This window comes from Rhea pennata, chromosome 15, assembly GCF_028389875.1.
Source record: "Rhea pennata isolate bPtePen1 chromosome 15, bPtePen1.pri, whole genome shotgun sequence".
Taxonomy (NCBI): domain Eukaryota; kingdom Metazoa; phylum Chordata; class Aves; order Rheiformes; family Rheidae; genus Rhea; species Rhea pennata.
In genome coordinates, this window is record NC_084677.1 from 14,366,181 (window position 1) to 14,382,847 (window position 16,667).

Below are 16,667 nucleotides of genomic sequence, written 5' to 3' on the forward strand. Positions count from 1 at the left end.
TCAGGTATAGGGATTATGCCAAAAAGATGGCATTACCAGAACTGGCAGTGCTTACCTTCCATCTTGGACACTGTTAATTAGGTATCCAGAAATGCATATGAGCAATTCAAATTATTTCAACATGCGCCATACTTTGTGTATCTGTTAACAGGGTTTTTTTTTTTTTTTTTTTTTTTTTTTTAAAATACAAATCAGCAACCACTTATTCATAATGGGCATTCAGAGAAAGGTAAATTACTACCTTGTGAGAAAGGAGAAGATTATGAGCCTCATTCACTACTGGAAAGACATTCAATGCCTGGGATAGAAGGGAGCACAGAACAGCTAAGCACAGATAATCAAGATTCAAAGAGGGAAGTACAGAACTCCAATATTCTCCCTTCTTTTCTATTCACTGAAAAAAGAACATTAATCCACCACTAAATGCAGAACCAAGAAATTTGATTCCCTATTCCCTCCCTCTCTCCTCCCTTCTTCCCCAACTCCAAAAGCAGAATCTGCATAGAAGGACTTCCCGTACTGAGTGTAGCACCTGTGTAATTACAAATTACAACTGTGCTACCCACTGTACTAAATAGAGATGCTTGCTACTTAATTAGACCCTTTCTTAGGGAGGAAATGCACATACATTCACACTATCTCCTCTTTTTAATTGGTCTCAGGCATTGCAGGAAGCTGTCTCCAAGATTTGTCAGTCAGCCAGCCCACAGATGTTTCAGAAAGAAAACCAGGTCAGCATTAACAAGTTCACTTCTTTGATCTGCTGACCTGTCGCCTAGAGCCAATGTCTGCTGTCTGCAGTTGGCAGGCTCCACTAAGTGAAAGTGGTCCTTAAGTATTGGCCTGAATTCCTGTCAAATCTGCACTTCTCTTTACAGGCCTGGACAGCGAGCACACAAAACAATTATACCTGCTTAATGCAACACCATCGCTAAAGCTAAGTAAATTTACCCTTGCAAACTGAAGGACAACTGCAGGTAGTCTTCAAACCTTAGGTTTCATTAAACCTAAGAGTTCCTCCAGATTTGTCTTATACTGTAAGCATCAGAGGACTAAGTCCTGCCTCCAGTATAACTCTATTAGATGTAGCTCAAGAAAGCTCAGACTATGACTGGAGCTGCTGAGCAACACAGAAGAGTCCGAGTGCACTGCTTCTCCTGCTGATATGTCAGTCTCACCTCCAATTTCCATATTGTATCCCACAGCCCTTCAGAAAAGGACAGCTGATCTCTCCATTCCTTGCCTACCTTTGCTTGGGCATGGAAAAAGAAAATGATTTTGAAGAGTAACGTTAAATAATCTTGTCCTTATCTTCCACACACATGCACCCCTGAGCAGACAGTATTATTTGCAACAGCAAACAGGGCCCCAAAACAATAAGACCTGTAAGGCTATACCTCTGAGACCATTTAAACAGCATGGTCATTATCAATACATTTGATCCCCTTCCTATCCCTGATTACACTTTAACATCAAAAACCTTCAGTGACATAGAGAAATTCTGCTGTATATACTCGACCTGCTGGCAACACTCTTCCTAATGCACCCCAGGAGACCATTGGCCTTCTTGGCCACAAGGGCACATTGCTGGCTCATGGTCAACCTGTCATCCACCAGCACTCCCAGGTCTTTCTCTGCAGAACCACTCTCCAGCAGATCAGGGCCCAGCTTGCACTGGTGCCTAGAGTTATTCCTCCCTAGGTGCAGGACTCCTGCACTTGCCCTTGTTGAACCTCAGGAGGTTCCTCTCCACCCAGCTCTCCAGACTGTCCAGGTCTCTCTGAATGGCAGCACAGCCCTCAGCTGTGTCAGCCACTCCTCCCAGCTTGGTATCATCTGCAACTTGCTGAGGAGGCACTCTGTCCCCTCATCCAGGTCACTGATGAAAAAGTTGAACAGGATGGGACCCAGTACTGAGCCCTGGGGGACATCACTAGCCACAGGCCTCCAACTAGACTCCACACCACTGATGACAACCCTCTGATGACAACCTGAAGCATATCTTTTCACAACATCCAGGACTCCAGGGTATATATGTTTAAGGAGAGCACCACCACCTGGCAGACTTAGAAGAGGACAAAGGCAACATTTGCCTCAGAAAAGAAGCAATAAAAAAAGGCTTTAAAAAAAAAAAAAGCACTCATGGAACAAGAACCCCTTATTTTGTATTTGGGTATCTTCTACATGCTGCAGAAGGGGAAGAAAATTAGATCAATAACAATGCCACTCAAGGATGTAATTGTAGGACTTGAGTTAGGGTGAGAAGAACCAGGCTTTGAACAACACCTTGTAAAAAAGAATGAACAAAGAATGGATGATGGAAATATGAAATTTACAGAGCTGGTTGATTGGGAAAAAAAAAAAAACCCACACCACTGTATTCTATGTCATTAGAGAATTATGCAAGTCTTCTTCATGCTGCATTACTACCGTAAGCAGAAAGAAACCCTACTGGACAAGGAGACACAGAGACTGCACGTATGCAGCATTAAACAGATCTTAAAAGATTTGACAGCAACAATGAACAATTTTCATTAGACTAGCTGACTCTTAAGGTGCTCAGCTGATGGTTTTTACAGCAGACTGAGCCTGCTGGCCTAGCGCTCAAATCAGTTTTCTGTGGCAGCAAGACAAAGGATGCCATCTCGTGGATGGTTTTGCACATTGTCATTAAAACGAACCATCTGCCTCATCACACACCTAGACACCCCACAACCTTTCAGAAACATTTTTCTGTTAAAATATATTATAAGTGGCAGGCAAGAAACTACCTGGAAACCATCCCTGAACTAGCAGCACAACTTTGAGAAAACAACCAAGTTTAAGGTTTGTCTGGTTCTTGACTGAAGATGGTGAGCAACTCCGTTAAATACCATATTTTGCAGACTACATTAGGGCAGCCTGGAGAGGACAAGCAGCTCGTTTCCTCAACGTAACTTCATATCAAGAAGTCCTACAGTAGCCACACAAGACCATCCTTCTGAGAGTAAATGCAAAAGGAAGACTTTCAACTCACAGAATGAGAATTTCAAAGTTTAGTATGTTTTCCCCTTCTACAGTTGAAACCAAATCCTACACTAGCAACCACTGAATCAAAATGACAGATGACGAACAACAATCCCTAGAAGCATAATACTAACAGATAAGAAGAGCTCCAAAACATACAAGAACTCCAACTAGTCAAAATTACATCCAAGATGAAACAGAGCCAACTGCATCAGGAAACAGACAATATCAAACAGATCAAATATACTCATGATATGTCTACCTGAACCATATGTAACTATAGTGCATACTGTTTTATTACAAGGTATTGTGCAAGTATATCATATAGCATTTGTATAAGGTAGGCATAACTCCAACAGCAAATTCTGGAAAGAACACTGCACAGCAGCACCACAAACACCAACATGCACCAGAGGTTTAAAAAGTCTTTGTTTTCCTAGCTCATGAGAGGAAGATGAAGACAGACCCAGGAGTTTAAGTGGAAGAAACTGAGTCACTAACTGGCAGGTAAGTAAAAAAATAAAATAAAATAAAAAAATCCAAAACTGGCAAACATAAGATCAGTCTTTGGTCATTAACAGTTTACTCATTCTTCCTCTCCTAAGGAACAGCATTATAAAGTATTTAACTCTTTTTAGGTTTCCAGAAAGAGTCCAGTACTAAAACACTAACATTCATAAAAGCTGCAACCTCCTTTCCACGTGTTTTTAAATAAAATTACACTCAAAAGCCTGATCATAAGCCAACCTGACAAAAAGCCTGCTGGGATCAGGCAATCAGTGAACAGAAGTCAAGAGCAGACAGAAGAGAAGCCCTGTGGAAGTGCTGGAGGAAATGAAAGCTATCCTCTCAGAAATCCACAAACTGTATTGTTCTTCCCCTATATTCTGTGTACCAGTGAAGAAAGTAAAGATGAGAAGTCCTAATGCATTCCCTTTTTCCTTGGTTATCTAATATTAGCAATCAGCATACTGCTCTGGCTCTTTGGGGGCAACAATTCAACTGCCTCTGAGTAGAGGACGACAGGAACAAGTTGACTTTCTTCAAGCTGTCACCAATGGCATGCTCCAGGAACCCGACTGGGACAATGATTTCTCTTAAGACTATGTAGAAGATGAGTGTAAAGTAAAAATGAACATGCTGTAAGAAGCCTGGAAAGAAGAAAAACAAGCAGAGAGGTGGGTAAGAGAGGAATCACCCAGTTCCATTTGGTACAGTTGCATGCAAAAGGTGATTTTTCCTCAAGAGCAATTCCCTTTTCTGTATAAGACGGCATCATTAATAGCACGAAAAAATATGGCCCAATCAAAAACCTAACACTTTACAGAGAATATTCCAATTTTAAAAGAAGGAGTTAGACTTCAACAGGCAGAGTCACTTGGTTCCATTTCTCTCCCACTGTGAAATTACCTCATTAAACTTTAACAGTCTGAGGTAGTGAAAAGCTTTTACTCCACTGTCTGATAGGACAAGTTTAGCAAAAAGAATTTCTACTATTTCTGTCCATTCCCTGCCACAGGAGATTTAGCACAACTCTAAATTCATCTAAGTGCATGTATCCTGAACAGAAGATGGAGCCTCAAGTGTGCTATCTACTTACATGCCTCTAGAAACAAGTTTATTATCCCTATTAAACAGAAAGCACTGAGAAAATTAAGGGACTTTCCTTTGTTGAATGTAAGTGTCTTGTACATGAAGTAGTAATGTGCCCAAACGGGAAGCATATATCCAAACATTCCTGTCTCCAAAAAAAATATCCCAGCAGTGCACAGACCTAACTCCTTTTCTGGTTTGGGGCACAAGTCAAAAAAACAAACAACTGAGAAAAGGTTCTTCAGTTCATGTTGCAGCTCAGGCCTTGATCCAATACTAAAGGTGATTTGTATAATGATGTTCATAGCAAGGCAGCTCTTTACAGTGAAGCAGCTCTCCTTCTAGCATAATCACAGTGTAGGTATTTAGAGAAAATAAACCAGTGCTGAAATGTATGACAAAAGCATCCTACCTACATAGAACCTTCTGCAGTAGAACAAAAGTGACCAGGAGGACATAAACCACTTCTAGCCATTCACTATACCACATACATAAGAGACCTTAAAAAGGTTGAATGCTCCAAATGTCAGGAGGAGTTGTTATGTAGCAGTGTATAGAGACTAGCTGGCTTTAAACTTTTTTCCTTCCTCTTTATCAGGAACTGAGAAGTTTATTACTTTATCTAATGGTAGAAATGGAAAGACCAGTTGTTAATTCAGTTAACTGTTTGGTGGAGAAAAGTCACAACATGATCTGGTGGTTTATTTCCAAACCAGATTTCAAATACATTGCACTTACAATAGGTTAGCACAGGTAACATGTTCTTTTCTCTGGATTCATCCTAAAATTTTCAAAGCTTACTTATTATACTAGCAGAATCTTTGCCTAAAGATGAATGTGACTATATGCAAGAATTCAAAGAACTGAAAACTGAACCCAGCCCTCAGATGTTGGTCAAGCTGACTTAGTGAAAAACATTTGTCAGTTCCCAAAGATACTTTATAATAGTATGTATCTTTTGGTTCTCTCCACACATAATAAAAAGTACTGGAAGAGCTTCCACAGGAAGATGAGATAGCAAAGACAGCATGACCAATAAGCTTCAAGTATCAGGATGACTAAGGGGAAAAGACAGTGGTGTTAAGAGTTAACTTCTCAGCTCTGAGCACATACCTGATATTTAAGCCAGTGCTCTGGTCCAGTTTCTCCCAGCTTTTTAATTTTCCGAGGAGTTTCTAAGGTGGAGATTAAAAGAAGAGTTAGAGATGAAGTACTGTTCTAACAGCTCCTTTCCTGTATAGTTTTATTCTCCATTCAAACTTTGCATCTTTCCTTTTTCTCCAGTGGATTTCATTATCTTTTCTCCAGCTCTCACAAACAGTCATTTTCCCATTCACTAGAGCTCCGTGGCATACGGAACCCACTTCAGTGCTATATATTATCCAGCCCCGTGACCTACCTCTGTTCCGCTGCTGTACTAGACTCTGGCAGATCAGACTGTGGGAGGGGGCGAGGGGGGGAAATTGTATTTCCAATGTAAGTTCTATAGCAGCTCAAGTGCCCACTTGCCCTCTTCCAGTTCTTCTTAAAGCTTCTTTAGTTTCAGTCAATACCAAATCAGATTATCAGAAATTGATCAGCCATCATTACAGTTCTACAAGCGAACAAGTTTATGAGCTTAGGTTGATCTCTTAAACTCAGTGCATGCTTGCTACAGGGTGGGATGGAAGCAAGACGATTATACTCTTTAAAGACTACATTCTGACCCTGCTAGCTTGAGCCGCAATCCAAGGATATATCCAAGTTCCTACCATATAGCTGTTCAGCAATATCACATCTGGGAAGAGCTTACTGTTAAAGTATTTCTAGGAGAAGCAAGATGAAAGAGACAGCATGGAAAAGACGACACGATGACGGGATGGATCGTCATAGAAAATTTTCATTTTGGCTGAACAGTAGATATCCTTTTGTTTTTATCCCCCATTGCCATAACTCCCCTCATGTTGACATTTAAGGTTAGGAAATGCCTGGTTCAAATCCCTTGATTACAGTAGATGACTAACACAAAACAGTAATTGGCTAAAAGACAGGACAAGCAACAAAGCAAACTCCTGTTTACTCATCCACCAAATGTTCCCAGTTCTTCACCTCATTCTCCAACTCTAGGGTCACTAGCTGTTCTTGCATTTTCTCATAGCGTTCCAGCTTCCTTTGCAGACCTTCCACCTCCTCTTTAAGTAATCCATTGTTTTCTTTCATTTCCCTAGGGTGAAGAGCAAGATGACCATTAAGAAGCCACGCAATTCAATTCCCTCACACAAACACAACTTCCAGGTACATACACAATTACTAGAGAAGCATAAAACATGGAACAAACATTACAACATTCAGCTCACTTCTAAAACTCTCATTTCAAAACCACTACTACAAAAAAAAAAAAAAAAAAGAAAGAAAGAAAGAAAGAAAAAAGCAAGCAGCTTTACTGAACTGCATTTTTCCACTGTAAGTGCTGTCCTAATCATATCCAAACAAACTGAAGTTTTGTATCTGCTTACTGACTGTCAAAATAGCAAGATGGGTAGCAAAAGACTCCCAATTCCAATTTTCAGTTATGCTGAAAGCGGGCAGCAAGTAGTAGACACTACTCTGCAATGACTGAGCAAGTATGGAGGCTGCTTCTCATTTACTTCAACAGAGGTGTGTGAGGATGAAATAAAGCTGTTTTAGAGATTTTTTTTTCTTTAATCTGTTGATACCATGGGCATAAAAATGAGTGTGAGAAAAATAGCCAAGATAAACAAGCTGAAATGACAATGAAACATCCTCAAGCACAAAGAGATTAAGTATCTGAGCCTACCAGCTTTTTCTTAGATAACTTAGGCTACTTAAAAAAGATGCACCTAAAGATGGAAAGTTCCCTATTCTAAAACAAGAAAAAAAAAATCTTTAAACCAAATTATTTCACATTACATAGGAACTGAATGTTTCAAATTAACTGCCATTTTAGAAACGCAGAAAGTCTGCTCTACTGAGGTCTGTATCAGAGCACTTTATAGAATTAAACAAAAGATTTTCCAAACATTATGCTAGTACAACAAAGCTTTAAAGTAGGGGTAACAATAACAATAAATGTTATTACAGAAGTGTTCAGTTTTCTTCTCTCTACAGCGATTTCTTTCACAAACCTGTATAGAAAGGGTTCATCACCATCTTTAAACACTGAATCTTTTCTAATAAATAGATATTACTCTCCAAAACAATCAAATTCATTCTGTGAAGCTCTCACTGCGATCAGGAAGATGATGCAGATCTCAAATCCTGTGATCTAGTAGTCATCACAACACTGGTCAATTCAGATGCAGTATTTAAACAAGATACAGGAAACTTTAGAGAGAAGTTTAAATATGGAAGTGCAGTATCACATGCCACACTACAAACCATGCGAGCCAGATGCAAGGATCTGAACGTTTTACAGTGCAATTGTAGAAGGTACAGAAGAGAAGTCAGCCTTCAACAACTGAGCCCTTCTTTCACCTGAAATAGACATTCTCCTCCCGGAGCTGGCGCAATTCCCGCTCCATTTTGGGGAAGCGGGCCAGTTCTGCTTTCATGTTCTTGACAATTAAAGCATCATGTTCCTGCTGGGAAAACTTCTGTTCCAGATTCTGAAAAACCCAAGAAATGACAAGAGAACTACTATGATTAACTCAGAACTCGTAAGAACTACCTCTGTTGAACTTTTTTTTTTTTTTTTTTTTAACTTAAATCAATGACTGAGTTGGAAAGGACCACAGGAGTTTGTGTGCTCCAGTCCATCACTCAAAGCAGGGATAAAAAACACTTGTTACTCTTGTAACAGTTGGACAGGTCTCTTCTCTCCACCCATCTGTTTACTCTTAGTTTCTCAGGGGGTGGGGAAGTGGCAGGGGAAATCTGATAACCTTTAAAAGATTTTCTTCTTTCAATTAAGTCAAATCTGATTTTCCTGTCCTCTGTCTCTCTATAAACTGTACACATGTGAAAAAGGGCACTTACACAGCCTTGAAGAACTGAGAAGAAACAACCATGCCTTTTAGCATTACGGTAATCTTTACCCCCCCCCCAAAAAAAAAAAAAAAAAACTAATAAAAATCTCCTTAAGAGTTCTACTGCAGCATAATTACTGCAATAGTCCTGATTCCCCATCTTTTCTTTCCACAGCTCTGACTAATGCAGGAATACAGTGAAACTGCCTTTCAGCATAGCTTTACTTTATGGCAACCACAGGCAGTGCCACTATTATCATCTGCTCAAAGCAGGGTATCTCTCCACATCTCTCTCTCCCAAAAAGATAAGAAGCAAACAGAAAAGATAGACTTCCACCAAACTACACATTTATCTCTACACTCACATTCAAGTCAGTGGTTACAAAAGCTTTGCAAGTAGTTGCACTTTGAAAGAGAGCTAACCACAACTCCAGAGGCAGTACTTTCCAAGAAGCAGAAACATAACTGTAGCTGCTAGATTCATCCTCCATGATTTAAAAGAAAAAAAAAATGCTTTAGAATACTAATGCATTGGGCTCTGGCATGAGATCAAACAGAGCATTCATCCAGAGAACTGTATTAGGATATAAATCAGTTCTCCATAAAGAAAGCATAGGTAGATTTTTTTTTCCAGTCTACTGAAACAAAGATGAAGAGTGTCACATAAAGGCTAATTATGGGTAGCCTTGTCCATCCAATTGATTTTAACCAGCTTCAGTTCTCCTTGGCCACCAGACCAGATTCTTTGTGACAAATTAATCATCTATTTCTATAATAGTAACTTCTTTTTAAAAGCCACTATTCTGGTCATTTGTGGAAGAAAATAAAAATTAAAGCTCTGTACAGGCCCCAGAGTTACTTACCTTAATCTTCTGTTCATATTCTGACAGCAGGGATTGGCTTGCTTGCAGTGTCTGGATTTGCTGATTAGCCTCTTGCCATTTTCTATAAGATGTAGACACAACAGATATTCAGCACACAGGAATATGTACTAGGAACAAGCCACATACAGAAGTACAAACATTGTCAAAACACTGCTAATGAAGTTTGCTGCAGCATTAGAGAAGATTGCCCCAGACTCAGTTTCCCACTCATACCACCTTCCTCTAATTCAGAGGCAGAAAATTCTATTTTTATTAAGGAGATGCACCTTCAGAAACATTCTAAATCAAGCCACCTTCACTCTGAAACCAACAAACATATTCCCACAGTAAATTAGCCTAACTTAAACCAAAGCAATAAGCAGTGCATTCAAAATTGCAGATGAAGAGTTGAATATAGTAAGCAAGGAAGAACACACTCATTTTGCCTTTCAACTACCTCAACTATGATTTATGGCTTGATATTTTTGTATTGTTCAGTCTATAAAATTCAGATTAGCCTTTTCCACCCACCTGCCTTCTATTACTCTCTAGCATGAAGACAACTTAAAAATTTCACAATGATGTCTTTCCTCCCCCCCCCCACAAAGGGGGAATTAAATTGTTCCTCAGAGCTAGTTTCAAACAACTGTTATAACCTGCACATCCAGATCAAAGAACACCTTTGAAGAGCAGAAATCAAATGCTGTTGAAAGTTTTCTGAGTGACAGCAGCTGCAGAAGACTGAAGTTTTGCTCACCTCCCCCTCCCCCCCCAGTCACTCATCCCCTGCTTACTTGTGTTGAACATCCAGTTGTTCCATCAGCTCTTGCTTCTGAGAGTCTTGGCTTGTCATCTGCATCTCTTGATTCATTATATTCCATTGCAGCTCAGATATTTTCCCTTTTAATACAGTGATTGTCTGAATCAGCAAAAAAGAAAGAAATAATAAACACATGAGCAAGTGAGTCTCCAGGCTGAACATTATGGACAGTGATGCACTGATATCAAATCCAACTGAGGACAATATTGAATCTAGAAATAATCCCACAATCTTTCAAACCTTCACACCTGCAAAGTTACCTCCAAAGGCAAGAGAAAAGTCTTTTAGATGTTTTCATCTGTCACCTAAATTGTCATTTCCATTACCCACTGAGCAGGTGATCTCAAATTGGCATCCAAAGAGATTTAAAAAGAGTTTTAAAGCTAGATACATAAGAATATATATTAAAGAGTAAAATTATCCCACAAGCAATCCAACTAAGATTTTTTTCTATGTTTCAAAACTGAAAATGCCTGGGTCTTCCTCAACCAAATAATATAAGCATCGTCTTCCTTAAAAATACAGGCCAGTGGTTTTTTGAATTTAGTTCTAAATACCTAAAATCTAAAGATCAAGTCATAGGTTTAGTTCAAACAGACATTACTCAGCTCTGTTTACCAGAGAGAATATTTTGAGATGTTTAGCTTTCTTAACTATAGTTATCTAAGGTGCTTTCTAGATAGAGACATACATAGCATTCTTATCCTGGTATTGATGGATAGGAAATAAAACAGAACATAGAAATAGAGCTGCTGCAAGCATTTCACATGCATTTAGTTTCTCTCAAGTGCCACTGTCCTCTTATTTCGGTCACAGAGAATTGATATTTTAAATATGTTTACCTGCTTTGTCACACAAATACATTACGTTTCCAGTGACATCTAAGCAGGTCGAAGGCTTAAGGACTTAGTAGCTATTGATTCACAGCTGGTACAGGAGATCAAATTAAACAGAAGAGGTTACCACTGTAACAAAGCTGAACTAGTGTATTTGTATCCGAAAAGAGCCAGGGTTGAGAACGTGGTCTGTTCATCCAGAAAAACCAAAGTTATTATCCAAGCATTCATTATGCAATGGGATAGGTAGGCATTTAAGGCATGTCTTCCAGAACTGTCTTGTATACAACTTTGGTCTCATCCACATTACAGTTCCCCCTACTTCCTTGACCATTTTCACACCTTCTTCTTAGCTTACCATTTCCTCCATCATTTTCCCTATTCTTTACTCAATGCCACTAGCCCAACTTCCTGTCTCTTGCCTTGCACTTCTCTCTCCTCCTCCACATCAACCTGTCCAAGCAATCTTTGTTAATTAACACAGCAACCTCTTCCAGCCTGCTCTTTTTGTCTAGACATGTGTGTGCTTACTGCTGAAATTTAGAGCTTAGTCATCATCAGGGTTTATTAATCTCCAGATGAACACAGTGATTCCAATTTGCGTAAAAAGAAGCCATTTTCAATTCACAAAATCCTCAGAGTCACCTGAAGCTATGAATGGATTAAAAAATTACTCTTTTCTTACTTCATTAGCTTCAGCTAATTTGCTCTCCTTCTCTTGTAGCTTCTTGCTCATTGTTTCCATACTCTTTTTATAGGATTTGTTCATCTCCATTTGTTCTTTCAGTTTATTTTCAGCTTCCATTTCCCTTTCCTGATACTGCTTTATACGTGTGAGCAGCTCCTGGTTACGGTCAGCCTCTCGCTTAGAAAGAAAAAAAAATAATAATGCAAAGAGACATAAGAAAAAAGTAGCACAACAGTGAGGCCCTTTTCCTTCCCCTGTCTCTACTCCTTTTTACTGCAATCACAGAAGCATCACCATGACACAACGTCACTTAGACCATAGCTTTTTAACCCTCACACTAGCAAAGTGCAAAATCTCACTGCCAGCAACTCAGTGCCAAGGGAATTACCCAAGGTAATGGAGCTGGCAAATTAGCAGAGTCTGAGTCTCTTAGAGTAAAGCATTAATATTAGAATATAGATACGTATTCACAGACTCCACTGCGTATTTTACAGCAGATCAAATAAGGAGCACTTGGTGCTCCAATTTAAAACTGACCCCTGCGTAGTAAATTTACTTTCTGAATCTCAGACCTCAATACTTGGCTTAATAAGACAAATTTCCCTTTGTAATTTCTGGTATTTGTACAAGCCTATTTAACAGAGAAGAAGCCAATTTTAAACATAGTACTATCAATGAATACAACAAAACCAGCATTGTAAGGGGCCAGGCTTTTCAGTCACATTTGCTCTATTTTTGCTCTCTGACAACCTCTCATATCCCATTTCAGTTTATTCCTACCACAAATTGATTAGCATTTTTATTAAAAAAAAATAAAAAATGAATGTAATAAATTGCTTTGATTAGCAAAGCAAATCAAGACACGGATTTACATAGTAAGCAAGGATTATGCAAAGCAATGTGAAGTTCCTAAAATTTTTATCCATATGACTCATAAAATATAGAATCTGAGCAGGGTAATTACTACGGTGCTCAGTTAATACTGCTCCCTTTTGTGCCTGTATTTCAAGGGTTTCTGCAACTGGCTCAGTTAGACTCTGGTTTGAACTCTTCTTGGCTTAATCCCAAGATCACCTGACTCCAGATGGAACGAGGAATTTAGTCACTGACTCAGTATTTCACAACTATACACTAAATATGTCTCCCAGCACTCTTTAAAAAAAATAAAAAATATGTCATCTTTTATTTCTTAATCTTTTTTAAAATAATAGAAATCAACTGCATATAAAACCCTTATTATGCTGCAAAATCCACAGCTCTACTGCTTATTTCAGTAACATAGTTAAACGAATATATATGGGCATAAAACTAGAAAGCAATAAAAGTTATTAGTCCCTGAGTGGGGTTCACTGTCTTATCAATGCAAGCTCTCTTGTGTGACAGCGCATGACTGGCACTGCTGTTATTCTAATTAATTACAGTCACACAAACTAAATGTTTGCAATTGTGCCAGTAGAAGTTCAAATCCATCTGGGAGAAAAAGGTTTAAATATTCGTTTCTCCCAGAAGTAACAGCCCCTTTTGTTATTGCTACTCATGACAGCTTCAGTGCTAAACTAATAGAATCTACTCAAATCATCAGACAGTTCGAAACAAGTAATGCAATGCACTATGAGCAGAACCGTAGAGCAAAACAGTTGGTGCTGGGAACTTGACATACACAGAGTATGTATTACAGGAGTATTTACTACGGATGAGCTCAAGTCTTGCCCTGAACCCTGAAAGTCCATTAGCAGGCAGAAAACGCCAGCTTTGCTCCTGGAACGCATTTTTCAGTTTCATTTCATCTGGAAGTCTAGTACACACAGTACGAGACACAGCACAATGCAAACCAAAGCACAGCCCATGATCAAGACCACACCCCTCATCCAAACTAAAGCACTAATGTAGATGAACTACATATGTTCTGATCAAGGCCTACAACATCAAACCATCCACAGCCGCCACACTTACCTCATAGTTTCTGGCATTAGTATTAGCTGCCTTCTCTAGCTCAATGCGAGCTCTTTTGTGGCTAAGCTCCATCTGCATCTTCTCTCGTTCCACCTGAAGGAGCTGAGATTTGGAACGGATCTGCCCAGCTTGTTCTTCCAACTGGCCCATTCATATGGGAAGAGGGATATTACACACTATTAACAGCACTGCAGTAACACAGTTCTCTTCCACCCTGTACCATCCAGCTGATGCTTGCACAGTATTTCACAAAATTACAAGGAAACCATCACCTCATTTGTGTCTTCTCACACATGCTGCAGATTGGGAAGCTAAGGCCAGGAGTACAACAACATGCCCAGAAACCCATATCAAATCAATGTTATTTGGAAACAAGTGAATTTTAAGTTCTTCACTGAACCTCTAGAGGCCTTCTATAGGACAAAATATACTTCTCTACCTAGAAGGGTAACTACAAGTTCTCCACGTCTTATTAAAACAGCAACTAGCCAAGAAGAGATCATTTTCCCCATGAAATTTAACTGTTGAGCAAAACAGCATGTTTTTCTGCAACCTGCTCAATGTATTTATGACTAAATGCTCCATACTAAACTATTTTAAAGCACAGATAATATTAATAGAACACCTCACTTCTAAGCAATATACATTCACTATATATCTAGTGAAGGCTCTGTAATCAAAGATGTACTACAAACAGAAAATGCACAAGTTTGTCAGCAGTCTGAATGCAAAGGAGATTTACATGAAAAAAACCAAGCTTAAAGATTTAAATAGAAATTTTATCAAGATATAGAATGCAGAAACTATTTCAGTCTAATATAGAGTTCTTAAAATCCAAGAGGTCATCCTACCACATGTAGTACATATGCAAAGCAAAATAAAATCAGATAAGTAGCCTATAGGGAAAAGTCACAACAACACATGGATTTTAACAGAAGAGAACAAGACAGCAGAATTGCTTAGCACATCGAAGCCAAAGCACAAGTAGAGGTCTCCTGTGTGTGTCAAGACAAAGAAACTTTAAAGAAGAAGGAAAAAAATGGTAACAAGACAGCTTACTGGAAAGATACCTGTTAAGCTCTTCGGTTCAGCAGACTGAAAGCAACTTACAACTTAATTTTCTGAGCTGGTATACAGAAATAATTGGGGGGGCAGAAATTCAAAGGACTTCCCTTATGTGTATTTCTGCCTTGTGAAAACTTAGGTTAACACTAAACTAAGTTAACTAAGGTTAACACTTAAAAAAATAAATTAAAAAAATCCCAGAATGTTCACCCAAAGCAAGTTTTGCATACTGAGCATACAGGAATAACAATTTTAAAAAGAATGGTCAGGTATTAATGAAATCAATCTCAATGTATAGAATCAAAAGGAGTTTAAACTCATACTGAAGTGATGCTGCAGGTATGAGCAAACAGCAGATACCTCACCTGCACCCTCTGCTGGTACTGCATCTGCAAGGAGCTTTGAGACGAGCCTGGCGTAGCCAGCCCAGACCCCCCCTCCACACGCTGTGCAATGAAGTTGTTGAGTGATCTCAGGGTTGAGAAGACAGTGGTATTATTTTCCAAGTCTTCCATGGCTCTGCGAATACACAGAAAGTTATCAGCAAAACATTCAGAGCAATCTACTGTCTGCTGCCTGCTCTAGTGAAAAAAGATACATCGCCCTAGGTAACACTGAATTCAAAGATCTTCCTATTTTCAGCATAAAAAACCTAATCTGTCAATCACTGCTGAGATTCACAGATTACTGCTGGGATCCGCATGAACCAGAGAACACTGCCCAGCTGAGGCTGACGAGGAGAGACCGCTTCCCTCTCGGTTCTCCGCTGAAAATCATGCACTTGTATTCAAACACATTTTCCCCTGAATTTCAGCCCAGAAATACACAAATAAAAGGTGTCATAAGTTACACAAGACCCAGTTCTCTCTTCCTATGTGATCAGAACAAAGTTGGGGTACAAGTTAACATTGTGCCAGAGGGGATCCACAGCACACAACAGCAACTGAACCCTTGCTACTCTTCCTCGACACACTTTAAGGCCCGGGGCGGGAAGAGACCTAAACCCAGGCTAGCAGCAGTCTTTCCACGTACGCAGCTATGAACCCGACTCTGGTTTAAAACCACTTTGAAATCTAGTTTCCAGTGAGGCTTCCCAAGTTCACAGGCTGCTTTCGTAAGCGAGCTCGCAGCTCCGCGCAGGGCCTTCTGCGACTCCTTCGAAGCGCCATCAAAAGGCCCAAGGCTCGTCGAGGCCGGAGCTCGAGGCAGGCCGCGAGCTCCTCTCGGGGGGCTCCGGGCGGCCCCTCCGAGGCTTCACGCCCCGCGCAGCCAGGAGCCCCGCGGCGCCGGGGCCTCCGCGCCGCCGCCAGAGCGGAGGAGAGAAGCGCCTGGCCACGGCCCGGGCACGAACCGGGCGAGGAGGCTTCCTCGAAGCCGGCACTTCGGGCACCGACCCGCTCGGAGAGGCCAAGGCGACGGGGCTGCAGCAAGGCCGTTCGCAGCGGGGGAAACGATCTGGAAGTTAACGGCACGCCAGCGCGCCGGGGCCGCCGCCCGCCGCCCCGGGGAGCCCCGGCGGCCGCCGAGGGCCGGGGGCGGCCGCGGGCCGAGCGGGCGGCGCGGCGCGGGGGCCGGGCCGGACTCACCCGCCGCAGCCGGCGGCGCGCGCCGCGGCTTGGATCTCCCTCCTCGCGCCGCCGCCGAGATCTCACGGGACCGCGCGCGCAGCTCCCGCGAGAAGAGCGCCCGCCGCCGCCGTAATGCCGCGAATACGCGCGCCGCCTGCCGTAACGTCCGCCCGGGGTGCCCCAGCACGCCCTCCCTCTGCCCGCACCGGCCGCCCGGGGCTGCCCCCCGAAAGGCCGCCGCGTCCCTCTGCCCTCGGCCTGTCACCCGCCTTTCTCCAAGCCCCCGTTCCTACTAGTTTTGCAGAGCGAA

At 41.1% G+C, this 16,667-nt stretch overlaps 1 protein-coding gene across 2 annotated transcripts in view; it reads right to left on the minus strand.

The window, feature by feature from the left end:
• The window catches only part of MAD1L1 (mitotic arrest deficient 1 like 1), a 362,358-nt gene extending 345,925 nt beyond the window's left edge, over positions 1–16,433 (minus strand). The window contains exons 1-9 of one of the 2 annotated variants that reach the window (XM_062587950.1): positions 16,376–16,433; positions 15,155–15,308; positions 13,725–13,865; positions 11,769–11,948; positions 10,222–10,346; positions 9,428–9,509; positions 8,074–8,204; positions 6,688–6,802; positions 5,713–5,774 (exon numbers count right to left, since the gene is read on the minus strand). In XM_062587950.1, coding sequence (XP_062443934.1) covers positions 5,713–5,774; positions 6,688–6,802; positions 8,074–8,204; positions 9,428–9,509; positions 10,222–10,346; positions 11,769–11,948; positions 13,725–13,865; positions 15,155–15,304 — 986 coding nt within the window. In that variant the 5' untranslated portion in view covers positions 15,305–15,308; positions 16,376–16,433. Of the gene's footprint in view, positions 1–5,712; positions 5,775–6,687; positions 6,803–8,073; positions 8,205–9,427; positions 9,510–10,221; positions 10,347–11,768; positions 11,949–13,724; positions 13,866–15,154; positions 15,309–16,140; positions 16,197–16,375 lie in introns of those variants that run through there. The other variant, XM_062587949.1, reaches the window with a different exon arrangement.
• Between the last annotated feature and the right edge of the window lie 234 nt (positions 16,434–16,667).